At 36.4% G+C, this 26,544-nt stretch overlaps 1 protein-coding gene across 3 annotated transcripts in view; it reads left to right on the forward strand.

Moving 5' to 3' along the window:
• The first annotated feature begins 239 nt into the window (after positions 1-239).
• Positions 240-26,544, forward strand: part of LOC149535062 (ERAD-associated E3 ubiquitin-protein ligase component HRD3A-like) — a 32,439-nt gene continuing 6,134 nt past the window's right edge. Inside the window, exons 1-2 of one of the 3 annotated variants that reach the window (XM_089807801.1) lie at positions 240-467; positions 561-1,227. In XM_089807801.1, the coding sequence (XP_089663927.1) occupies positions 640-1,227 (588 nt within the window). In that variant the 5' untranslated portion in view covers positions 240-467; positions 561-639. Of the gene's footprint in view, positions 1,228-26,544 lie in introns of all 3 variants that reach the window. The other 2 variants (XM_089807802.1, XM_089807800.1) reach the window with 2 other exon arrangements.

Below are 26,544 nucleotides of genomic sequence, written 5' to 3' on the forward strand. Positions count from 1 at the left end.
ACTTTTAATATAAAAACATTTGAAATCACATATGATGTATAGCTTAATCCACTCTAAAATTTAAACAAAATATTATTTTAACTTCAATTGACAAATTAAATTTTAAATTTTAATTTTTCCCATACAAAAATGAAATCAGTGCAACAAGGATTAATTTACAAATGCCAATTTACATTACAGAGACAATCGACGGACCGGCTGCTTCACTTACTTGTCGGTACCGTAAGAATCAACGGCTGCGGGCGCCTTTATCCGGTTCCACGGTTAGTAGATGCAACCATGTAATTTCTTTAAGTAGCCTCCAGCCATTTCGGCAAACGCTTGGCGCATTTTCAACTCATTCCTTGTCGGTACCGTCTGCAGGAGTGGAAGAGACCTTTCAGTCTATTTTTGAAACCCAATTGATTATATTCTGAATCGTAATCCTAATCGAAAATCACTTGAATCCGATTTTCTTTCCCACAACTGTAAGTTCCTTAACCAGAAGCCTTTATTGATATGCTACTCCGTAAGGTTGATTGATAATCATTTGAATCCAAATTTCTTTTCCCCATTTCCAGAATTCCTTTGCCAGCAAGATTGAAGGTATACTTCGGAAGGTTGATTGAAAATCTTTTGAATCCCAATTTTACAGATAATATGGGCCACTTGATGCGTCCAAAGTTCCTGAAGATACTATTCGTGTTTCTACTTTTAATTACGCCAATTCTAGCGTCTGGACGTCACATTGTTTTGGTATTAGACGATGACGATGCCTTAAAAGAAGCTGCGGAAGGAGAAGGAGGTGCGAAGACTGGAGATGGAGGTTCGGTTGAATCTTCTGAAACAGTAGAAATGGAGGATTCTGAAGATTGGGATGAATTTGGATATTCAGGGGACAGATCAGAGGAAGAGCTTGATCCGGGGTCATGGAGAAGGGTTTTCGAAAATGCCTCAAGCACCGAAAATATATCCGCAGATGGCCGCTTATATTTATCTGGTGTGAATAAGATGATGTTTGCTGTCAGTGAGGGCGAGCCAGAACTCATGAAAGAAGCGGTAACAGATCTTCAGCTGGCTGCCGATGGAGGCCATGCACATGCCCAGTCAACGCTGGGTTTTTTGTATGGGAGTGGAAAGGGAGTGGAACAGAGCGATGCAAAGGCTTTCTTGTATCATCATTTTGCTGCAGAAGGTGGAAATTTTCAGTCAAAGATGGCACTGGCATACACCTATCATCGGCAGCAGGTACAGTTGGTTTGTTTTTTTATCATTTTATTGAGATGTGGACATAGGTTTTCACAGTAAAATCCAGCGAGGGATGAACGACTCCGGGAAAATCTGTGTGCGTGTGTATACATGTTATGTTTGCATTATTGTTGCCGACCACACCTTGATCAGGATAACGAGGTAATAAGAAGTATTAAGATTTTCGCACAAGCTTTTCTAGAAATTTCCATATGAACTATAATTGCACAAAGAAAGTAAGGCCCATTCCCTCCCATAGCAATTTATCATCACTGAGAACTAAGAATTTTAATCTAGGCTGAACCAACAATAATCTTTTATATGCTTCCGAAAGCTAATTTTAACTCAAATGCAACTGCATGTCAACTCAAAAATACTAACCAAAGTTTTAATAATTGTACTACGATTTCTACAAGCTTTCCAATGCTGCAACTGTAATAGCCCCTGTGTGCAATGAGTGATACAATTATATATTTGATCCCTGTCTGCAATATGTAATTCATTTTTTATATCCATATGTAAAATATAGGAGAGACGGTTATATGATGGATTAAACAGCAAGTTAATGGTTTATAATGTTAGCCCAAATAGTAGGGATTGAAACAAGCGTATAATAACACTGCTGTAGCCAGAACTTGCAACAGCAATTTTTAGGTGTACATTCAGGTCTGATATTACATTATGTACTATCCCCAATTGGATATTTCCCCCAAAGATCTTCCAGAGTAATTTTTAGAATGCAAACAGATCGTCCATGCAGTAAACTTTCAGATTAAACAACAAATACTCATATAGAAAACTTCAAAATTTGCCTATGTTATTATAATTTTCAATAGTACAACAGTATGACCAGCAAAGCTTATGAAGAATAAGTTATTGCATTATACATTTGCAATACAATAACCAGCTATTAAAAACCCAATCTTGGATAGAGTTTTACAGTCAGATTGTAAAACTAAGAAAAAAAACGTGTAAATACACATGAGACACCTGCTGTGACGTCTCCACGGACAATGGGGTTGTGTCCATTGTATAGTGGTATGAGGGTTTCCATCCTGATACTGGATGAAAGCTGAAGCTTCCCAAATAACTCTCCAAGAGAGAAACTGAAATCTGAATCATAAAACCAAGCATGCTTAAATGAATGAAGCTTTCCACTTTTATGCTCATAATGGTGATCCTTCCATTTCCTTCTCCGGTCCTTCGTTTTTTTCTTCCTTGTCACCTTTAACCCACTTTATAACATTAATTTGTCTCATTTTTTAAATTTGCATTAAACTCCCTTGAGCCAAAATTAATATTTTATGAATAGGACTTTAGGATTTCTAATGTCTCAAAAAGGGCACATTACAAGTCCTCCCTTCTCGAGATTGCTTGTCCTCAAGCAATCGGTACCAAGATCCCATATAAATCTGCAAGTAACTTTGTAGCCCATCCTGAAATCATATCCTGTAATATGATGAAACAAGGTGTTCATCTGCAACTTTTTAACCATTGGAATTTCTAGATCCCAAGTCAATCTCTGCTACTCTGCTGGTTCTGTAGGATGTGCGACTCTGATCATAAACCTCAAAGTGTGCAGTATCACAACATGCTCCCCCCAATGCAAAGCACACCCTGTGTTGACTTTGGATGCCAAACCAACTTTTCAGCTCGATCCTGGGTGTAGAAATAGATGATTGGTGAATCACCAACCTCATGATTCAGCCAGCTGAACAAATGGATGTCTAACACACTGCCCATATGCAAGGAAACCAAATCATCCTATCTCAGGATGTCGCTGCCATAACTTGGATCAGCATCAAGAAGGTCAACAGTGTCACGACTATGTCGCTGAACTAGAAAGATAAACATCTCATATGGAATATGTCGCAACATGTGTGGCCCCCACTCATCTACCAGCAAGTCAACAACCTATTTAGGCCAATCAAAATGTGACAAGCTACTAACAGTCCAAGCAGTGAAGCCATTGATAACTGGAGTATGCAAAAAGATAAAATCACCAATCAATAAGTAGGAAGCTGCCATATCATAAGATCTTGGTGATAAATCTCTAGGTAAGCTGTAAAAATGCTCAAGGCACATTGAGGACAACTCTGAATTATCTGCTTTACCATGAGTATCATCACGAAAATTGATATCTTCATCAACAAAATTATCATCTTCACACATAGGTTTCGAAGTAAAATTACTTGGTTCATCTTCCACCTCATGATAAGGTGAGTTCATGTAACTATTGTTGTAAAAATCAGAAATGTGTTTTGACTTCTTACTGGTCCTTGAAGCTTTCTTTATCATAATGAACTGCATTTAGATACAGTGAAGTGGGGAAGCTAAGCTCATCTTCATTGTCACCAAGGTATTGATCCCTTCTACTATGTGTATGATATCCTTGGTTCTATGATCAGGTCCATCATCTATGGGAGTGGCTGTTATGGAATTCTGATTTTATGCCTGATATAAAGAGTAGTGTGTCATACTCAATTGGAGACAAAGCTCATCTATCTCCTTCTCTTAATCTTCAGCATGTTTGATAGCCATAGCCCTGGCTTTGAGCAACTTCAAGTAATCTGATTTCATTCTTTCCAATGCCCTCTTAAGTGTGTGAAGGCATGCACTGTTGATTTGATTCGTTATTCCTTTTCCTTTTCAACATTATGAACCTCCCACATGGCCTCTTCAATGTTTTTATGGGTTTGGTTAAAATGCAGTAAAGCTGCAATGACCATATCATTTGATATTTTCAGCTTGTCCTCCAAATTATATGCTCCAAAATCTTTATCCTGAAATGGAATTTCTGATTGGTCCTTCAAATCAGCTCCTATAGTAACATCATCTTGCTCTAGACTTTGAATACTAGATTCAATTTCAGCTGTACCATTTTCAGAGTTTCCTTTTATCTTCATTTGTTCTCATCAACTATTATGCTATTGTTTTCAAGTAGTCCATCCTCATGAAGCTACATTTTCATTTTTAGACATACCATGTAAATAGACATTCTCATGAAATCACTTGTCAATAGCCATCTCCAATTCACCAAATAAGATGCTAGAACAACCCTTACCATTATCCATAGCAGGATCCCTCTCATGGTCTGCATCACATTGAAGTTGGACTAATGAGTCCTCAACTAAGTCAACACTAATATGCACTTCTTGAGCTGATTCTTCTTTCTTGTTTTCCTCAGAAGGGTGATCAAGTGACCAGATGTGCTCTTTGGTAAAACAAATATGCTCTTTCCTCATTTGGTTCCTGCCAATTTTCTGAGATTCTACAACTTGTAATTCTCTCGCCCTTAATTCTTCTTTAACTCATTGATGTTTATACTTCACAATTTTTGGCTCACATTGTTTGAGCACCTTGTTGACCAACTTACAAGTAGCTTTTGAAGCCATTTGTTCTCTATTTGAAATCACTAACAATTTTTGTAATAGTGGCTGGAAATTAGCATCACTCTCATTAATTGTCATAACCATGATGTCTTCCATGGCTGCTACAACATCTGCATTGTGTTCTCCCTTGATTGTGCCTAGTAGACTTTGAAACATGGTATGTATTAAATCATACAATCCCATGTCGAGCATAAGATTGCATAATCTGATTTCTGTAAATGACTTCAGTATAGCAGTCCTTCTAGGGAAATGATGACTTCCAGTATCCCCAAGATTGTGAAAGCTATCTATAATGAGCTGAAGTAACTTCTTCATTATCTCTTCTTCATAAGGTTCTTGAGGTGCTAAAATCCTTGTAACTTCCATCGAACAAGAACTAACAAACATTTTACCTCGATATCTGGGTGCTCCAGTCACTTGAGGGGATTTAAAGCAGTCACTATAGGAACAAGAGCAATCTGCAGTAAGTCAGAGGGCGATTGCTTGACCATGCTTAAGCATCCCTTCAATTTAATCAAAGTGATGATAGAATGTTCATTTGTTTGCACATCCAACCCAAGTTTACTACTTGTTTCATAGAGCATTTTGGCCAATTCTGATGTGTCTTTTGACGCCATTTAAAACATTGAATTCTCTAATTTAATCTGCTGAATAGGATATACAAGCTGCCCAGTTTTTGATCTCTGAGCTTATTTGAAGTTTGATTGAGGACTTTGGTCCAGATAGTTGTTATGCTGTAGATTGCCCCCTATTTGTCAGTGATATACTTGCACTTCTGTGGTAATTCTGTCAAACAGTTTGTATGCAAAGATTGTTCCCAGCGTCTGAGTTCTTGTATCTGATTGTAGTTGAGTTTTAATGTTGCTAGAAAATCAGAAGCATATAAACAAGAAAGAATTGGAAAATGACAAAGTTCTTTGATATTGCCTCTCATCAAATTTAAGCACAAACAACCATAACTCTGTCACTGCTGTAAGATCACTTACTATAATTGATCGCAAATTTGCATCAGAATTTTATGGACTCACAGAATGATATTTGAGCAAATACTTGTATTGGTTTAACTTCCAGAAATATTCTCATACTATCCCTTGACAACCAATATGTTACTTTTCTTTCCAGAAAATGGGCGACCGCTCAGCTCTTATTCAGTGATGAGAACTGCACCTCAAAATGAATAAAGCTGTGCTAGATAAACAGCGAAAATATTTTGAAGATTTTAGAAACATAAATTAACCTAGTCATACATTATTCAATCCTCCAACTCAGTGATTTTGTTTGCAAACCTTCTCTCGTCCAGTCTTGTAGAGTAACATACAGTAATGCTCAAATGCTCTTCAGCAGCTGTTGCACGTTCTGTAAAGATTCTCTGTCATCAATTTGCCGTTACATTATAGATGTTACATTCCACAACACAATTTTTTTGCCTGTGGTTCTGTGCCAACTGCTTCTTTGCAAGTCTTTGCACGACGTTGTTGACTGATGGTCAATGCTTAGCAAACCACACTCCATACCTGATATAGAGCCATCTTTCATACAAGCATCAGGTACTTAGAATATCACAACTGTATTTGATAGCATAACCTCTAAACTGCATGCTGTAATTCCCAAATTTATTTTTAGAATGTTCCGTTACTTTGGTCAGAGTATGCTGCTACTTGAGCGGACACGATTAAGTTTCTAAGGTGAGTGTTTAGATTCTTGCCATTGCAGGTACAAATTTTTTTCCGGCAATTATATCTATCAATTAATATTTCTTCCTCTAACTTGACGTATTGGGTTTAGAAGGTTGAGGCTTAATCCGTTCTTATGTTCTGACAAAAACAACTCAGTTGCACCTTCACGGCAAAATGTTTATGGGGTTACAAATGCTAAGATTATTTTGTAAAGAATAAGACCCGACAACCTTTTCAGTACCGAGGGGCGTTACAACCAGTTATGATTCTTTCCGTAGTTACTTTGCAAGGTCATTTCTCAGATGATTTGGAGCTTGAATTCGACAATTACTGCCGTTTATTGCATTTCATTACCAAGGGACATTGCACATAAATTTTTGAATCCGGCCAATGTAGAAAATCTCCAAACTTCATGGTGTAATTAGAAAAGTCCAATTATATAATGTCATATCATCCCAAATGTAGTCACTGTAACTTGTTGACTGGTTATAACCATACATCGATGGACATAAGTCTCTGCATGTCAGCAATGCCTTAAGACAACGTTATCACAACCAGAGCATCCTCGCAAGATTAGGAATTCCACTTTTAGTTACCCACAATTTTCCGGAAATGCAGATTATGCCCTCATCTGCTTTTTCCTCACGTTTCATTATGGCCTGTCAGCCTCCACAGGAAATTACAATCTAGAATTATTTGCTCGCCTTTATCTGGTATTTCAATACAGTCGCTACCTTTGAGTAAACAATGCAAAAAAATTGTTTTCAGGCTTTAGAACAGCCGCCCATAGAGAATGGCAAAGCTCACGCTGCAAAATTTGTACCAACGCGAAATCACGACAAAGTTATATATATTTGCTCATTGAATATTTCCCTACCGCATCAGAAATATAATATGCCCAAACGCCAAAAATTACTTTACCTGCCTATAGTCCAACGTCTTCCTAATGCTCCCAGCACAAAAGATGGGGACCCGCAATCGCTCAACTAGTTTCCACAGGAGAAAATTTGGCCAATATATTTCTCGTGCGAAATTCTAAAGCATTTTATTAATTTATTGATTCCGGCCCATATTAAGCTTCATCTCATGACAATCATAGTATAAACTATGATTTACAGCCGTTACCTGGAGAGTTAGAACTTTCAGAGAGCTGAACTATTTCAATTATATTCCCTTTATTTATCTGATAGAAATACTCTTTCAAACACCTAATAAAATATTATTTTTATGAGGAGACTGAGTTCTTTGAATAGATACATAATTCATCTACCTTGTTAGTTATTATTATTGTTATCTCTCATGGCAGAAGAACCAACCTCTGATGATTATCTGTAAAAGCCTTTGCTTAAACTTCACAGGCTGGTGGGAAAATCAGCTCTGAATACCGTTGTAATATCCCCAATTCGATATTTTCTCCAACGTATCTTCTAGTGTAATTTTCAGAATACAAATAGATCGTTCTTGCAATAAACTTTCAGATTAAACAACAAATGCTCATATAATTTTTTTTAGAATTCGCTATTGTATTATGATATTCAACAGTACAACAGTATGACTGGCAAAACTCATATAAATTCTTTAGAATAAGTTATTGCATTATACATCAGCAATACAATAACCAGCTATCAAAAACCCAATCTTAAAAAACATAGTTTTACAGTGGAAAACTAAGAAAAGAACCTATAAATACACGCGAGACACCTGCTGTGACGTCTCCACGGACAATGGTCCACTATCTACCAGCACAAGGATTTCCATCCTCAGGCTGGATGGAAGCTGAAGCTTTCTAAATAGCTCTCCATGAGAGAGACTGTAATCTGAATCGTAAAACCAAGCATGTCCAAATGAATGAAGCTTTCCTCTTTAATGCTCATAACGGTGACCCTTCCATTCCTTCTCTTGTCCTTAGTCTTTTTCTTCGTCACCTTTAACCCACTTTATAATATTAATTTGAGCCATTTTATAAATTTGCATTAAGCTCCCTTAAGCCAAAATTAATATTTTATGAATAGGATTTTAGGATTTCTAATGTCCCAAAAATGGGACATTACACATTAACAATGAAGGGATTTTTCCTTGAAAACACTATATATTTGTATACCAGTCTAGGTATTGCATATATCAACAGTTCTGGAAAAATAACAATAATCACTAAATGATTGCATGCATCTACTTTGCCTCTTGATAAACTCTCCAAGGTATCCTGTGTATCTTGGCCATGGCAAGTTGAGTATTTTCTGACCCGCACCCTGTTGTGTGACATTTTGAGTATGCTATGGTGGTCTGAGAATTCACTAGTCTTCATCCAGTGCTTAACTTGAGATGACCTGCACCTTGTCAATATGGCAATTTGTATATTAAAATATTTACTTTGCAAAAGATTGTGCTGGTAGGTAGTGTGATCTGATTTATGCCTGTTTATCATGGAAATGAGGACAATGACTGTGACTGCCTTATGAAATGAGCGGTGGCTACTCCTTTTCTGACTCTACAAGGTTGGAAATCCTTACGTCTACAGTATACTTGCTCCAAGGTGCAATGTCACAAACCTGGCAGTGTAAGGATCTCGACTTCCAGATGCAGGGCAGATGATAGGTTGATGTGACGTGAAACAACTCCCCTATAATACAAACTCAAACTTAAAAACATAAAATATACAAAGACTCACGCCATTCCATACACAACAGATTGCAACACAACAAAATCAACTCATTTATACGAATGTTTAAATGAAATTTACATCACATGGCCTGTCGAGGGTCTCTCAAGATTTCCATACAAATTGTTCCTCAGCTCTGTTCATTTTCTACAGCAACTCTTTTCACTTTCCTCTGCATCAAAATCTAACTAACCTAGTTACCCCTTTCTAATCCCAGGCCCAAATATTGATTTTCTATGCCCTGGCCAAAATCTCTTTCCTTCAGGTAGTGTTTCACATTCTACGTTATGCTGCTTCCTTCCAAACTCCTCCTTCAACACATTCCCCTCCTTTATGCCCTTATGATTGCAATCTTAAAATATCTTTAATTTACAAATTTTCATTGTGCAAGACACTTAATAAGCTACTATTCTCCTCCACATATTTACTCATCTGCTGCATTTCATTCCCCCTTTGATGTTTCTTGTCATATTCTTCCCAACAGGTTGCCACCTCCACTATTTCTCTGCTCCCTATTACATGTATTTGGGCCTCCATTTCATTTGTCCCCACTGCCGATAATTACTGTAGCCGTTTTTTCCTACCTTGTCTTGACTGCTTTGATAAAAGGCGGCCTTGGATTTTCAAGGCATGAGGATGATGGCCAAATGTTTGGAAATTGGCATTACACCCGCCATTTGCCAGAGCTTGTAGAATTTTGCATTAAGTTATTATTAAATAAATGTCCATACCCTGTTGCAATGCACCTACTCTGTCATGGGTAGGTAGGATGCTCCTGCACTAGATGCACTGGTAGAAAGTTTGTGAGCATAGGCTTACAAAAGTGGAGCTGAGTATGACCCTTGAGATTGTGAACAATCTGCAGTGAACTCCACCATTGATAATCACCCATTTCTTTTTCCTCTTCTTCCAATATCTACTTGGAACACTCTACTTCCTTCTCCATGAAATCTGCACTTCACTTTTCTTTGCCACCATGGAATTTGGTCCACTTTCAACCATCCTTAGGTAACATGCTTCTTCAGTACCCTTAAAGATCATCTGCATACAAATCTGCACTAGCAACAAAAGACTTCATTTTTCACTTCTTCATCACACACCAATTTAATTTTTTTCAAATTCAAGATAAGGCATTACCTCCTCTGCCGCTGCTACAACTTCTGTTTCATCTTCTACCGCAACATCCTCACTTGTCACATCCCCTACTCTATCACACAAATCTTTTCCTGCATATAAATCAGCACTAACAATATGCATTGGTACCATCTCATTTGTATTCACTACATCATTCATCTGAACAATCAAATAATCTTTCACAAATTCAAGAAAGTATGGTTTTACCTCTTTCACATGCTTTTCTGCTACTACAACATCTGTCTTCATACTATCTACTTCCATCTTTAAATCTACATACGATCCTTTCTCATTTTCATTGCAACCTTTTCATCGCGATGTTATCACATTTTTCTTCATTCTCTAAGTTCTTCAAACCTAGGAACCACAAAGTCCATCGTCTCAGCTCCCCCATCTCGAGTATCTTCTTGACTTGTCATAAAAAACTCCCATATATTTTATACCTTTACCTTCTTCAGGCTCTTCTTCAATCAAATCCTCATCTTCAAACTTATGACCAAGTATAGTGTCATTATCACTCCATTGCTCTGCTCAGGTTAGCAACACTTGATGTCGTTACCTCATCAAAATTACTCTCATTTTCCTCTAATTTGAATTTCGAAATTCTAGTCTTGCTTCTAATTAGCTCGGTCAATATGGCTATTGTGAGATCCTTCATCCCATGCTGCACCATCTCTTTCTTATCTGCAATCTTTTATTCCCTAATCTTCTTCTCCTTTTTCTTAATATCACTGTGTCTTTTAATCAAACTTCCCAAAGTCCCTGCCATTGTTTCTTCTATCTCATCAATCATACGTGCTATTTCTCTAATCTCTGTTTTCTGTCTCTGATGTCTATAGAAATTGATTCTTTCTTCTAAGTCCAAAATCTGGACCCTTGGTCTCACATCTATTTCTTTCATTGTGTGAGATCTTCTCTTTCTCTTCGCTTTTCTTACATCTGATGTGTAAGTTTCTTGGTGCAAAGTTGCCTCAAATTGGCAAAATTTTATTTTGACTTCCAAATTCATTTCCCAGTTACAAAATCTACTTGGCAATCTGTCTGTGCATGGAAGATACACTTCATTCAACCCATTTTGAGAAATCTGGTGCAAACTGCCTCGTGTTTGACGATCTGTTTACACATCTAGGGACCTCCTGACAACTCCACCTTCAGGTCTCGGTGCCAAGCTGCCTGCACCCTTAGGAGTGGTAGATCTGATACCATTGATGCAAGGTGAAACAACTCCCCTCTGAACAAACTCAAAACTTATAACATATAATATACAAAGACTCACAACATTCCATACACACAACAGAGTGCAACACAACAAAATCAATTCATTTATTAAGATTTTTAAATGTAAATTACATCACACAGCTTGTCAGTGGCCTCGGCCTCTCAAAATTTCCATACAAGTTGTTCCTCAGCTCTGCTCATGTCCTAAACAATTCATCCTCATCTTACTTTCCTCTGCATCAAAATCTCTCTAACTCATTGCCCACTTTCTATTCCCAAGCTCAAATATTGATTTTCTATTCCCTGGCCAATATCTCTTTCCTCGAGACAGCCTTTCACATTTTTTGTTATGCTGCTTCCTCCAACCTCCTTTTATGCCCTTATAATTGCCATCTTAAGCTATCTCCAATTTGCAAATTTTCATCATGCATCTAATCAACTATTATTCTGCACTACATATTCACCTATCTGCTGCACTTCGTTCTCCTTCCATATATCTTGTTATGTTTTTTTCCGACGGGCTGCCACTGTAACATGCATAAATTCAGAACAATAAATTAATGGCTAGTTAATACGTAACATGCATAAATTTAAACTAGAAAGTAACAGCTAGTTTCAATATATATATTTTTTGAAAAGCTATGCAAGATATAAATTTGAAGTAACTAACTTTCAGAATTGATCTAATATTGAATTCACATATGAGCTTGCACAAGCATAAATTTTATACAACTGAGGGAAAGTACACAAATAAGTACAACTTACAAGAATCTAAAATGCAACCTTTGATTCTACTCACAAGAGACTTTCTAATCATTTAAATCATTTATACTTGTAGCAAGGGATTCTGTTGCAAATGGTGACAGGCTGTCATGAATATCAGGCCCTCATCTTGGGTGGGGAAAAGGCATTGTTGGGGCATTTTACCACCCATCCATGGATCATTTTGATCCTCCCTTGCTCACTTCCTTCTGAAGTGGGCCCAGTCCTTCGCAAGGGATGAGGTAAGAGAGGTAGCAAGCATCCTAGGAACTGGCATGAAGGTTCCTACTTCCCAGTTGGTCATACCCTCAACTTCCTGTTGTCTGATAATAAAGCCTGACTGAGATAGTATCCGGAACACTTAGGTTGACCTGCACTTCAATAGTGCATCCTGGCCAAGGTTTTCATATATATGATGACAGCCATCTGCCCTATCCCACCTGCATTAAGGCTCTGGTTTAAAGTGATGATCAGTGTTGGAATTTTTAACCAATTTGTAGTCTTGGGTTTTACCCCCACCCGGTCTTAGTGATCCCTCGAACTTGATAAGAAACCTTCACCTCTAGTTAACTTAAGCTCAGACCTCTTATCACATTTCACCTCTAGTGATCCCGGTCTTAGTGATCCCTCGAACTTGATAAGAAACCTTCACCTCTAGTTAACTTAAGCTCAGACCTCTTATCACATTAGGGTAAGTAATTAACTACTTGATTAAGAACTGGAAATTACCATTAACTTCCCTTGTTTTACTTTGCTTGACTGAGTTTCTCAATTGCTACTGTTGTGTACAGTTACAGCAATGTCATGGCTTTATGATTTAAATTGGAACACACGTTATACTTCTGAATCTGTTTTGAAAAGAGTGGTTATGTCCATCCTTAGCATGCAATTTGGATATACTCTGCCTTTGATAATTTACCAATTAACCAGATTGTATTGATTTAGAGTTTTAAGTGAAGGAGTATAGCTACTGGTCAGGAGTCTCTTTCATTCTAACTGGTGAAGAAAGGGAATATTTGTCTAGATGATTTTAATATTCGAATTTGCAATTTTTTTTTGAAACTGTCATTGTGTTTTCCCATGCTAGCAGACATAATGGTGTGCATGGCTGTGCCTATTATATAAGACTGAAAGGTAAACCAGTTACAGCTTCAGAACCTTAGACTTGCCTCTGACTGTTATGGTCCATATTGATTTTCAAGAGTAAAGAACGTTATGAGAATATAAGACTGACCTTCGAAAGTCTGATACAAGAACTGTGTCTATTTCCTGCTAAGCTTTTTTAGAAAGCGTTGAATATACATGGGCTCTTGTTATGAAACACTGTTGTTATGTTTTTCTATTGTAAGAACTGAGTTGAAAATTCAGAGATATCTTCGCTAGAAATCTAGAACTACTTTTATCATCTATACATGGACAATCTTTCTTAACTCACATTGATTTCTGAGCAAATAGTTTATTTTAGTGTAGAGAGAAGAGTTTAATGTGCCTCGAAAACTTCAAATAAGGGCTAGAGAGTAGGAGTTGTTGAGGCTATAGCTGACGGACACCCGACAGGATGCAACAAGCAGTACCGTCCAATGAAACCCGGAGAAGTAGAAGAACAAGAATGATGGCTGTAGACTTGGTAAACTTGGTAGACTGGGAGTATTATGAACTCTCACCAACTTCTATTTTCTGAGATTCTAATTATCTCACCGATGGTGAAGAAGTTAAAACTGCAGCTTTTATTGCTTAAGCTCTGTACGAGCTAACCAGATCCTTCCTCACTACCTAGCTACGTTTCTTGCTGTGCAGCGTCTGATACTTGTGAAAATTTGCTTTCTTCTTTCGGTACTCCAAGAACGATATGCCAAAATGGATTAAATCACTTCTCACAAACCTCCCACAAATATTACCCTAATTTTCCTTCATCTATGCCGTTTGCAACAGTGACTCATCACTATGGATCAGCCACCACCTTATGTGTACGAGTGTTGGAAACTAATCTTTCTCCCATGGGGTTCTTGTGGTTAAAATCAATATCACAGGCTTCGACTAATGTTAATTAAATGATCATCAAGTGGTTCTAAAGAATACCACAGCAATGATAGCTGGATGGTGAAGAAGAATCAACACAAGGAATTAAATAATCTTTTAACTTAAGGAAGGCTTGGTTAATGCCAAGGTGGTAGCTTAGATGTGGAATAGAAGTATGTTACTTTAAAAAAGAAACATTGAGGTATAACATGCTGGATTAATTTTTTATTTATTTTTAAATAATATATGTCCAAAAATTGTCTAGCCCGCATTGCTCACTTATGTAAGTGTGATTATCCATGACTCAGAAACTTGAGTGTCTATAATTTGGCAACTTTGCATAACAAATGATTACTCACGGTGGTTAATAGGTTATATACTCCGAGAGTGCAGATGGCTTGATCATGGTAATCACAAAATTTATAAAGGTTATGATGATCATGATAGAATTATTTTTTGGAATGTGGAGAGGAATTATCTGATTAGGTACACCTTTAGTTGAGGAGCGTCGACGCCACATATTGAAGACCTAAGCCTACTAAGACCTAAGCCTACTAGGATGCACTTTTTCATTGCCTAGTCAGTCTTAACAGTATCAAAAGATCTTTACCCCTCTTAAGACTATTGTACCTCATCCCTCTTTCCCGATGATACCATTTCCCCTTCAGGATTGGCCACCATGCTCTTGCATTTAATTCCAGAACATGTCATTAGACCATTAATGTTTAAACTTAAATAGAAATGATTTGAACATAAAATTACTTCTATTCAAAAGAAGATATTTCAACAAATATTTAAATCATTTAATCAAATCAAATTAGTTAAAAACCTTAATTATGATTATTAATACATCAAAACATAATTTAAGTCATGTAGTTTCCATTTACACAATGTTCATGAAACTGGAAACCAGAATCTGCCTAGGGCACAACTTGCAAAACCATGGTTTAGACCATGTAAAACCATTTAGGGCACATAGGTAAAACCACTGTATATCGTAAAACTAATATCACTTAGGGCACAAAAACCATTTTTAAAGTAACTACAAACCGTTTAAGGCACATTTACAAAACTACTGTTTACTGTAAAGGCAAATCAACTAGGGCACATAACAATAAATGCCATGAAATATAGCAGTTCCAAAAAGGAGTGTGACAGCCACCTCTACTATTCCTCCACCCCCTATCACATGTATCAGGGCCCCTATTTCGTATATCCACTGTCTTTAACTCATGCAGCCCCTTCCATAACTATGCAGTCCTGCCACATATATTAGGCGTTTTTTCCTACCTTGTCTTGATCATTTTGATAAGGCACCTTGCATTTTCAAGGCACGAGCATGCTAGCCAAAGGTTTGGAAATTGCTGTTACAACTGCCATTTTCCAGAGATTGTAGAATTTGGCGTTCACCTGCTATTAAATAAATGTCTATAGCCTGTTTCAATACACTCACTCTGTAACGAGCAGGCAGGATGCTCCTGCATCATAGATCCTTAAATTCTTCTCATTCTTGCGCATGTCTCAAACAGCAGTTTTAAATCACCTGGACAGGCCTCAAGATTTCACAGTTAGGGTGTTTTGTCCTCGATTGTGGAAATTTTGGTTTTCAACCTATGGTGCAAATTTAGGAAATTCAGATTACCCTAATGAACAATGGAAGCAAGTAGGTCCTCATTCAGATTATCCTCAAATATATTGGCTAGTAAACAAGGGACATGTCTGTCATTTTTTCCACACTTTCAGATTTTGATGCTCAAAAATCTTACTCTTGTGGTTTCCTTGAGCTGTAGATTCTTCCATTTCATCAATTACCTAGAATGACCTTGTTTCTTAGCCTTGTTTACCTTATGTTGATGATAGCTTTGGGCTCCAAAATTGTTTTCCTTTATCATCAAGTGGTGGCAGAGCCTTCTTAAGGCACGACACATGAAAGACATTGTGAATTCTGTTGTTTTCTGAATGTTCCAGCTCATATGCAACCCACCTATCCTGTGTATGATCTTATGAGGTCCATACAGTTATGGTTTATGCCTCTTTGCATCGCTCCCATTTATGGATGACTACCTATAAGCTTGAAGCTTCAACAAAACCATGTTTCCCACCTTTAAAGTTCTCTCCAATTGATGGTGATCAGCATACATCTATTGTTGATTTTGGGCCTATAAACATATGATGATTAGAATTCTAGCAATACTCCCCAAGGTAGAGCGACTTAACCTATCTTGTTTGTTGGCTTGTAATATAAATCCTCAAATATCCTTCTAACCACTTGTTCACAATCTCTGTTTGCCCATCTATTTAAGGATGGTACATGATGCTTGGAGATAATGCTATACTTGTCACTCGGAAAAGTTGTTGTCAACATGAAGTAATGAACCTTCTGTCACTGTCATTCACATATTCCATGGCAGCTCCATGGCAGCTCATGTAGTCTAAATACCTCTCTTAGAAACAAAGCAGTCGCTTGTGGAGCCTTGTATTCTAAAGATACGTAGCAACTTAACTAAAATGATCATACTTAGTGAGTCTATCCACTAACAAAAAGATACAATCCTTACCTTGTACATAGAAAGATCGCTGATGAAATCCATAGATATGCTTTCCCATTTTTGATTGGGAATAGGCAAATGTCGCAACGAACTACTTGTAAATGCATATTCTACTTTGTTTTATTGATAGGCGAAACAATCCGTAAATGGTTCACAACATCACCTTTGAATCCTTATGAAAAATGTTGTCATGTTTGTATGTGTTGTAGTATGCCAGGGGACCATCTAGTGGTTTTCCATTACGTGGTCTCAAAATTTTCTTTATTTTTGGGCAAGATACATCAGGTCCTTGTAAAGGATGCACTCATTAACGGTTCACAACATCACCTCCGAATCCTTATGAAAAATGTTCTCATGTTTGTATGTCTTGTAATATGCCAATTGGACCATCTAAACTCTAGAGGTTTGCCATGATGTGGTCTCAAGATATATATATATATATATATATATATTTTTTTTTTTGGGGCAAGATACATCAGGTCCTCGTAAAGGACAAGCACATTAACTACTTTGTTCTTGTCATATTGTAACATGCCATCCAAAATATCAAAAGCAAAAGTGGTCTTGGCATATTCAGTTGTTAGAGAAACCTTCCAATTCGTAGATTGATTAGTCATAAAATACAAATAAGGTTTCATAGATAATAGATTAGCCATTACATCATTATTCCTTCAATTCTCAATGACAAAATCATAGGCCTGTAGCTTATTTGCCCATTTTTGCTATGTGTCACGAAAATTCATAGTTTCAAGACTCTTCGTGAGTTAGGTGAGAATCCCGGGTCCTCGAGTTGGGTCAGCCTTGTTGTGTCCGGTATGATGAGTCAAGTCAGCCCTGCCCATTTCAATATATGATAGCAAAAGGGTGAAGGCAAGGGTAAATCTTCATAAAATTTTCAAGGGTTTTGTCTCTATGTTGAGTCATGGCTGATTCCGAGTTGGTTCACGGGTCGAGTTATCCTTACCAAGTCAGGGCTGGGTCTGAGTCTGGGAACTTTGCGAAAATCCATATGAATGAGGATCAACCTCAAACTATCATAATTTGTATCTACCACAGATTTTCCATCAACCAAATATCACCTAAGCTTGGTTATTGCACGCATGATGGCCAACACCTCCTTATTGTAGATAGAAGAACGACTCTCCAATTCCTTTTACTTACTATGCTTGACTGAAATGGAGCTTTTTTTACATCAATACTGCTTCAATCTCCTCTTCTGAAGCATTGCACTTTACAACAAAAGGAAGTGAAATGTCTGGATTATCCAAAACATGACATGAACTCTTTACCTCCTTCAACTTATCAAGAGCTCTCCTTCTCGTCAAATCTGTTAATGGGGCTTTTAGTAGTGAAAGCCTTTTGACAACCTTTTGTAATAGTTGAATAGAGTGAAAAATCCTCTCAAGTGTGTTAATTATGAGGTGTATGGTAATCCATGATAGTCTTAACCTTCTTATCATTTGTGCTAAGTTGCTAACCCCTTTGGCATTAATCTGATGCCCTAGTGTCATGTCCCAGCCATAATAAACAAGATCACAACATTGTTGAATATGAGTGCTGCCTTATAACCTTGATAAATTCATAATATGAAAGAGGTGACTCTTTTAAGGGAGTCGATGGGGATTTGTTAGGCAGCGATTCCATAATAAAAAGTTGTGACAGCTATAGCAAAAAGATGTGAGTTAGTTCAGGGGGTATAACCTTTCTAAAGTTTGTGATGATAATAAAGGTTGTGTCTTTTCATCCTACATTGGAGGATATAAAAAGGAGATCTGGATTTTGATGGCTACGAGAAATTTTCAGTTTGGAACAGTGGGAGTGAAAGAGGTAAAGAACATGGTGGAATCCCGGTGTTTATAAAAGAGAAATGGTATGATGTGGTAAAATTTGAAAAGGAGGATCCTAATAAGTAATAGATATGGCTGCGTATTACAACAAATGAGGACTTGGTCCGCAGGATGAAAACATGGATGACACAAAACATAAACTGGCTAAGTGGAACATCAGGTTACAAGAATGTCCTAATGCCAATATGGAAATAAAAAAGTGTCATAGAGAAATTTCGGACTGCCATACGGACTAATAACATAGGTCGAAAAAGGCTCACTACATCAAACTCTTCAACCAACCTGGGAATGTGATGATAAGGCTTACCTAGGGGCAGCTATTAAAGGGAAAGCTAGATTGTTAGGAGCTCAATTGAGGATGGTTTCCCATCATCTTAGATGCAAGATAGGTAGATGGAAAAGGCTCAAAGAGGAGTGGGAAGAAAGGATTTGCGGGTTTTATGAGATAGGTGCAATTCAAACTGAATGTCACTTTGTTAGAGAGTGCTCAATGCATGATGACATTAGGGCTCAACACGAGATCAATTCAAGGGTGGACAACATGCACAACTTGTTTGATCAACAAAACATAGTAGGAAGATAAGATCAACAAAACCGCTAGTTTGATCATCAAGTTACATAGTAGGAGGTCAATCTTGGAAAAGAATTTGGAGTTAATGTGAGGCTGTGATCCTGCGGTCTATTAGACCTATTTGATCTCATGGACGTCATTAAAATTCTTCCTTCATTTAGTCAAGATATTTTATTAGAATTAATATAGCAAATTTGTTTAGCAATCTATTTTGACTTTATAGAAATGTCTTGTAAATAGGAAGGACAACTAATCTAAGTTGATAGTTGAAGGATCAAAAATCCTAAATGCATGGATGAGAAATGTTGCCATGCATTTAGATTGGTGGTCAAATGGACTAGAAAATTATTCCATGCTCTTGGGCTTGGTCAAGGAGGTGGACCAGCCTCCAAGGTGGGCCGAGGGATGGAATAAATTAGAAATCCTTACATGCTTTCACAATACAATGATGGCCATCCTCAAAATTGTTATTTGCAAGCATTTCCCATTGATTTTAACATGGTTGACTATAGGAATATGCCTTGAATTAAGTTTTACTAATATTAGGGCATATTGATTTAAATATGAATGATGGTCATATAGATTTAGATGCTATCATAGGTTCTTGATATTAAATGTTTTAATGTTAATCTCTTGCAATTATTATTGTTTGCAAAGCTCTAAACCAGGAGCAACCTATAAAAGGCTTACAATGCTAATTTTATTATAAGCTTATAAAGTTATATTAATACATATATTTCATTTCTCATCTTGAGTTGGAATTGTTTTTTTAGGGTAGAAGTGTAGATTATTCTAGAAGGGGTCATTACACCTAGATATAATAACTCAATCAAACCAAATTTGCATTTTGATGCCTTGTCAAATAATGACTACTGCTTTGGAATACTAAGCACCTCAACTATGTGCCCCGAATGATCTTCCCATGTCTTACTATAAATCAAGATGTTATAAAAGAGAACTAGAAACACTTTTCACTAATTGTTTGATAAATACTTGGTTCATGCAACACTAAGATGTCATGCTTTAGTCAACCTAAATAGTACGGCGAATAACCCATGTTGCCCACAATGACACTCAAAAGTTTTCTTTTACACACATTCTCTTTTGTCATCCTTTTTGATGATTCCTTGATCATAGATCAATTTTGAAGTACATTGGATCATGGAGCTTATTCATCAAATTAATAATCATGGGGATGGGTAGCCATTCTGGCTCCATAACGATGCACATCCTTGTAGTACCATCCTTTTTCTTGACCAACACCACATAGAAAGCAAAGGTCATAGAGTTGGGTCATATGTTTAGTATATCCAATAATTCCAATGTCTGATGGTTTTTGTATGAACTCGCCAAGTCAATGCAACCATTGCACATCCAAAGCCAAATCTGTCTCATAAATGCCAACAATATAATATATTCCTACTCTCTGTGTTTCTATAGGGTCACCTCAAGATGTTGAATCATTTTGTTGTAGAGAGTAGTAACCCATCAACCATTGTAACATCAAATTCCTCAAAATCATATTTCTTCAATCTCGCCTTAGCCACCAACTCTCATTAATGAAGTTATGTATAGCTCTTGTTGGGTCTCAAAATTGCAGGTTGTCAAACCCTAAAGGCATGCTGGCCTTATGATCAAGTTCAACAATGAATTTGGCCAACAAACAGGATTTTGATCAAAATGATCAAATTCTCCTACGCTTTTGGTTCTGCTAGCTCAAGGTGGGTGTACTTCAATATGATTAAGCAAATTATAATATGTGGTATTAAATTGCTTTCTACTTCTGAGTGACATGCATGTACAAGATAGATAATTATCTAAAAGATTGTTTCCTAGACCAATGAGTTTTCCACATTAGCCTTTGATTTCACAATGACCACTTAAAATCCTCTTCGGTGATGGTAGTGTTTTTCCTTTTATTGACATTTACTCTAAACAATTGACAATACATAAGAGCTGTTACTTCGTTGACATTAGTCTCCTCGATGAAGCCATTTATTTGTATTGTCAACTCATTTTTCACAAGGACTTGATAGATCTCTCTAGGATACAGTTTCATTCCTTGCCAACGTTCCATCAACAACACATAGGAATAGTCTTTCTGATGAACTCTTTGATGATGTGTTTTCTTTCGTCAAGGAGAAAATGACAAGCTCTAGTCGATGAAGAAATCTTTGATTGAAGAATGGGTTTTTTATTACTTTATTACTTTCTTTTTATCGGGCAAACTTTTCATAGTGTCTTCTGGATGTTACATGCCCTTACCAATGAAATCTCTCCTTTTTCCTTTTAGTTGGTAAAACCTCATAAGAGTCTCCATGATGAGGCCACCCTATGCGAGTAGCTATGGTCGACCAACCTTTGCGAAGGCGTGGTGGAAATGCATTCTTCTCCAGGAGAAGTCTAAGGTGAAGTCTTGTTTTCAACTCCATGACTTTGATTTTATGTGCTTATGAAATAACCATGGTGAATCATGTTATGTTGAGATAGTATGTTTCAATGAGAATCTATATGATGAGGATTTATCATTGACATCTTTGGTTGCAGCTATGTGTGCTCGCCATACTAAAGATCTCTCTCTTTCTAAGAGGGATTGCTGAAGAGTTTATCTATGATAGAGATCTGTATCTCTGATTTTTCTATTGAGAAAATACCTCTATATAATATCAACAATTGGAGAAGATATATATGATAATATTATATGAAAAGATTTGTGTCATGTAAAGAGTCACACGTTCAAAAATATGAAGAGACTTGTTTTTGGAAATTGAAGAGACCTTCAGTTGTGATGTGAAGAGTCTCTCAATTCTATGTGTGTGTGTGTGTGTGTGATTACTTTGTATAAATACATCATTACATCAAGTGGAAAGCATTGTACTTGAAAAATTTAATAATAAAAGAGATATTGTTTTGGTGTGGTTGGGTTTTTGTTACATCCCAATTTTCGACCCAATTTAAAATGTTCATATAGCTGTTGAGATCCACATGAAGTCAGTTGATAGTTGAATTTGTTATAGTCTTGCAAAATGGTAATATGGTTATTCATTATAATTTCATATGAAGATAATATGCTAGTTAATTGTTTATCATCAATTCATGGAATTGAAAAGGCAGTTAGCCGTTATGATTATTTATTATTAATAACTTCTTATGGCAATACGATTTAACTGCGGAGAATTTCCTTGTACGGAGCACGTCGAAGGGGTGGAAGCATTGTCAGAAAAGAATTGGGCACACAAGCATCACCATCACTGGGCAAATGGGTATGGATCGTGAATCACCATGATTGAGGACCTAACAATTGCATAACAGGATACACACATTAGACACACATGAGCTATTAAATAAACAATTTAAAATATAAATTAATTTAATTAAAAATAATACGTACCTCAAAGGTTTTTGATTGATCTTTTCTCCACAGCATTATAATATATACTTATTTACGTACACATAGATACAAGAACAAAGTAGCACCATAATATTATTTTCTTTATAATAAAATGATGTCACCTCATAAATATATCTATGTGCATATAGATAGATATAAACCATAATTATTTTCAATTTATAACCTTCAAATCTTTTTCCACCTTTTTATTCATTTTCTTGCTTGAAACCGATTGAAACACTTGGCATATTTATTTGGCATCCAAGAGCCAAGACACTTCTTTATGTTACGGCTTCTTGGAAGCCAAAGAGACATTATTATCTCTTTTTATTAAGAAGTCAAGAGAGGCGGAGGAGATTGATATTTTTCAAGCACCCAACCTCCATTTTCAAACACCCGACTTCTTTATATTACTGACCACATTTATCATGGCACTCGATAGCTCTATCAACTAGTAACCATTGCATTCTATTCCATCTACGATTTCTGGTTTTTCAGAAGTTTAGCTGAAATCGTGAGCAACATTCATACTGAAACTAGCATTCAAGATCTTTTCTGAGGCAGGTTGATGAGCATCCGACAATACTCCTTTCTATTCTTCAGATTATACGAGGTTATGTGATTAACCAAAAATCCAAACATGCATTATAATTTCTTACCAGTTGCTACAACATTCCGATTTATATAGCAGTAAGCTACAACTTATATCATGATGCAAATTATCTTGCTTAGTATCATAGTTTAGATGTTCTCTAAGTTAGAGTCGTTTATGGCAAATAAAAACCAAGTATCCATGACATGCTATCATATTCTATTTATACCATTGAAAGTCAGAATAAAATGATATTTATTTTACAAGTCTTCAAGATTACATTTCTCGGAATCACAGATTGTGATAAGCTGGAAACATATAATATTCTTATATTAGTTGAGGATCAATCGAAAGAGTTGGTTGCTTTGAGATTTGATCACCTGGGACTCACCCAACTGTATAGCCAAGAAAAAGGGTGAAGAGGTGAAGTGTTATTTAATGTCCTAAACGATACTGTGATATCTGATGCCCTAAATGATACAATGGTATCTGATGCCCTAATGATCCAATGGGAATTGATGTCCTAATTATTAGAACGGTATGTGATGCCCTAATTGATATAGTGGTATTTGATGGTAATCATCTTTTGATTTGATATAATGGTATTTGATGGTAGTCGTCATTTGATTTTGATATAATGGTATCTGTGGACTAACCTGGTTGTTTGCAGAAGCAACCCTAAATTGATTTCAGTTTCGAAATTCCGTGGTATGTAGATTTTAATTTCCATAGTAAATTCATTGATGGTGTCTTCAATTGTTAGTTATGAAATTTCCATTTAATTGACTGTAACAGTTAATCTCATTCACTTGAACATAACTGATATAACTGTCTTCTATGAAAATGAAGTAGTAACCGTATTTCTTTAAAATGATAGTTGTTAATTAAGAGCCAAGAAAAGTGGATGTTACAATATTTCCCTCTAGATTGGAGGGTTTTCCCAGGATATATGTCTTGCGTCTTTTGTACCTATTTTTGTTCTTTATTGTTGTTTTCATTAATTCTAGGCAAAACATTAACATCCCTCTCCCTGTGATACTTCCCCTCTCCTCTCGAAGGGAGGTGAAGTCTCCTACATCCTCTTGGAGTCACAAATGTATTTAGATTAATCTTAAATCATCTCATGCATACACGCATACACACATACACACATAGATATAGATATATCAAAATAACATTGCACTTTAAATGTTGTATCATATATATATATATTAATTGCAAGTAAAATCAACAAGTCATTAACTTTATCTATACAACCATATATTCTTTTATATTAACATTATCATGCAAGAAAGAGTGCAAGAAAAAAAGACAACAATCTTACCGTGAGAGAGGATTTTAGCAATCTACTTCCTTATGCTTAGGTTCCTCTAGCTCCAAATCCTCGTTGAACATCACCTCAATTAGTGTGTCTGGTCCTTTAACCAAGAATTTGTGACATGACGCCCATACGTCTCTATAAGAAAAGAATTTTTTTTTCTTTCAAACGTCAGTTTTGGACTCTTCCATCTTGCTGGACTTAGGAGGTAGTGTCTTAGATTGAGGGAAAACCTTATGAAAAGGTTCTTTATGCTGTCCTAATGGTTAGTGTGTAACTTTTCTTAGTTATTGAATTCTCCAAACTTATTGGGCCAAAAGCCTTGACAAAACCTCGAAGTGGCTTGACTGGTCCTGTTACAAGTAAGATAATGAGCCTCCTCTTAGTCACATGCAACCATAAATGATCTTATTGGAATTTTGCATTTTATTCATCCATTGTGCCATGCTGCCTCCAACGGACCAACTCTTTGAATTGCATCTTGGGTTCCTTCATAGGTGATAACATGGTTGAAAATAGTGGCGATATGCTGCTAATCTCGCAATATATCACAAGCCAAACTCTAGGCGATAATATCACAAATAACTCATGAATGATACATTAAGAAAATCATAGTGGTATTTGGAAGATAAAATTGCGGTTTGCTGCAATGTTTTTGTCAAAAAGTTGCTAAGCAATGTCAACTTTAAAAACAATGAAGTTCCCAATATGGAATGGGTTTTGTCATGTACGTGACATGCAGCGATGGGATAACATTATCAATTATGCAGGAGGGGTTCGTCCCCACCACACCTGATCCTTAACCTATTCGACCAGACCATGCATAACTGATTGTGTTTGGTTTGGTGATGTGACACTATCATTCACAGCCTACTCTACTAGCAATAATGTTCACCCGCTTTATGCAATATATTTGTTGTGATAGCTAAAGGAAAGGTCGGACGGCTGAGAATGAAAAGTGCAACTTCTGAGAAGGAAGTCATCCACCATTGGAAGTTAGATGACACTTAGGCACTGAAGCTGCATCGCCATTGTTAATCATAGAAGCTGCAACATCGTTAATTCAGAAACGGTGACTATAAATTAGAGTTTCATTGAATGAATTGATAGTATATAGTTTACAGTTAAAACCATAATTTCAAAACTCACGTGTCACAACTCAGCAAAACATGGAAGACCCAGATTTTTCCTTGGAATCAGCAAAAAGTTAAAACTCAGTGAATCTCAACAAACTAACAGATTCTTTGAAGTCATTCAAAACTGTAGAACCGTGCATAACCCAGTTATGAAACATTTGAACTATATAATATAAATCGTAATGTTATAATACTTTACTGTAAATTATAATAATATAATATTATAATATATAATTTATTATAAATTATAATATATAATTTATTATAAATTATAATATTATTATTATAAATTATAAATTATAAATTTTATATTATAAAAGTAAAAATTATAATATATAATTGGGTGTATGTGTGAGTTTTAAAGAATATTTTAACAAATTATATATTTTTAAATGTTCAATAAAATGCCAATTTATTGCTGATTTTTTGGCCTAGTTTTTCAATTTTTTTGGGTTGGCCAAGTTATTGCTGAGTCCGAGCTTTTCAACTATGGGTGATAATGTGACCATGTTCTTGGGTGATAAATTTTGTGATGGCACCATTAATGGGCTTTACTTCCCAAACAAAGAATTGTAAATTTGATTTCTTCTTCCAACATAGGCTGATTGGCAGGTTTATAACTTTTGAATCCAATCTTGTGCAACATTTTTTCCTGATCCATCAAAAGGGGGAAGTGTTAACCTGCTTAACTTTTTCTGACTGATGTGCAAGTCTTCTGTCCACTCCTGGTCCACTCAAGATTTAAAATTGAAAATTTAAGTTGATTTTTAATGTTCAGATCAATGCCCATGTACTCATCCACGCAAGCATTGATGTGACATGTTGCTGGACCCTGTTATTCCACTTCAGGTAAAGCCTCTCCCCTCTGTAAAAAGGTGAGTGCAAAAGGTCTAATTGCTGATCCAGCCGAAACCCTGTTATGGTCATTTGAACTGTGGATCATTTTAGTTACTCCTTCACCAGTGTGATTTAATATGGTTTGGTGGTCTTAGAGTGGCTTTCATTTTTTGTATACTTGGATGAGTAGCTAGTTTTTTTGCTAGTGTTTTTAGA

This window comes from Cupressus sempervirens, chromosome 10 (genome assembly GCF_028749045.1).
Source record: "Cupressus sempervirens isolate cs-2001-9-10 chromosome 10, ASM2874904v1, whole genome shotgun sequence".
In the NCBI taxonomy this organism is placed as follows: domain Eukaryota; kingdom Viridiplantae; phylum Streptophyta; class Pinopsida; order Cupressales; family Cupressaceae; genus Cupressus; species Cupressus sempervirens.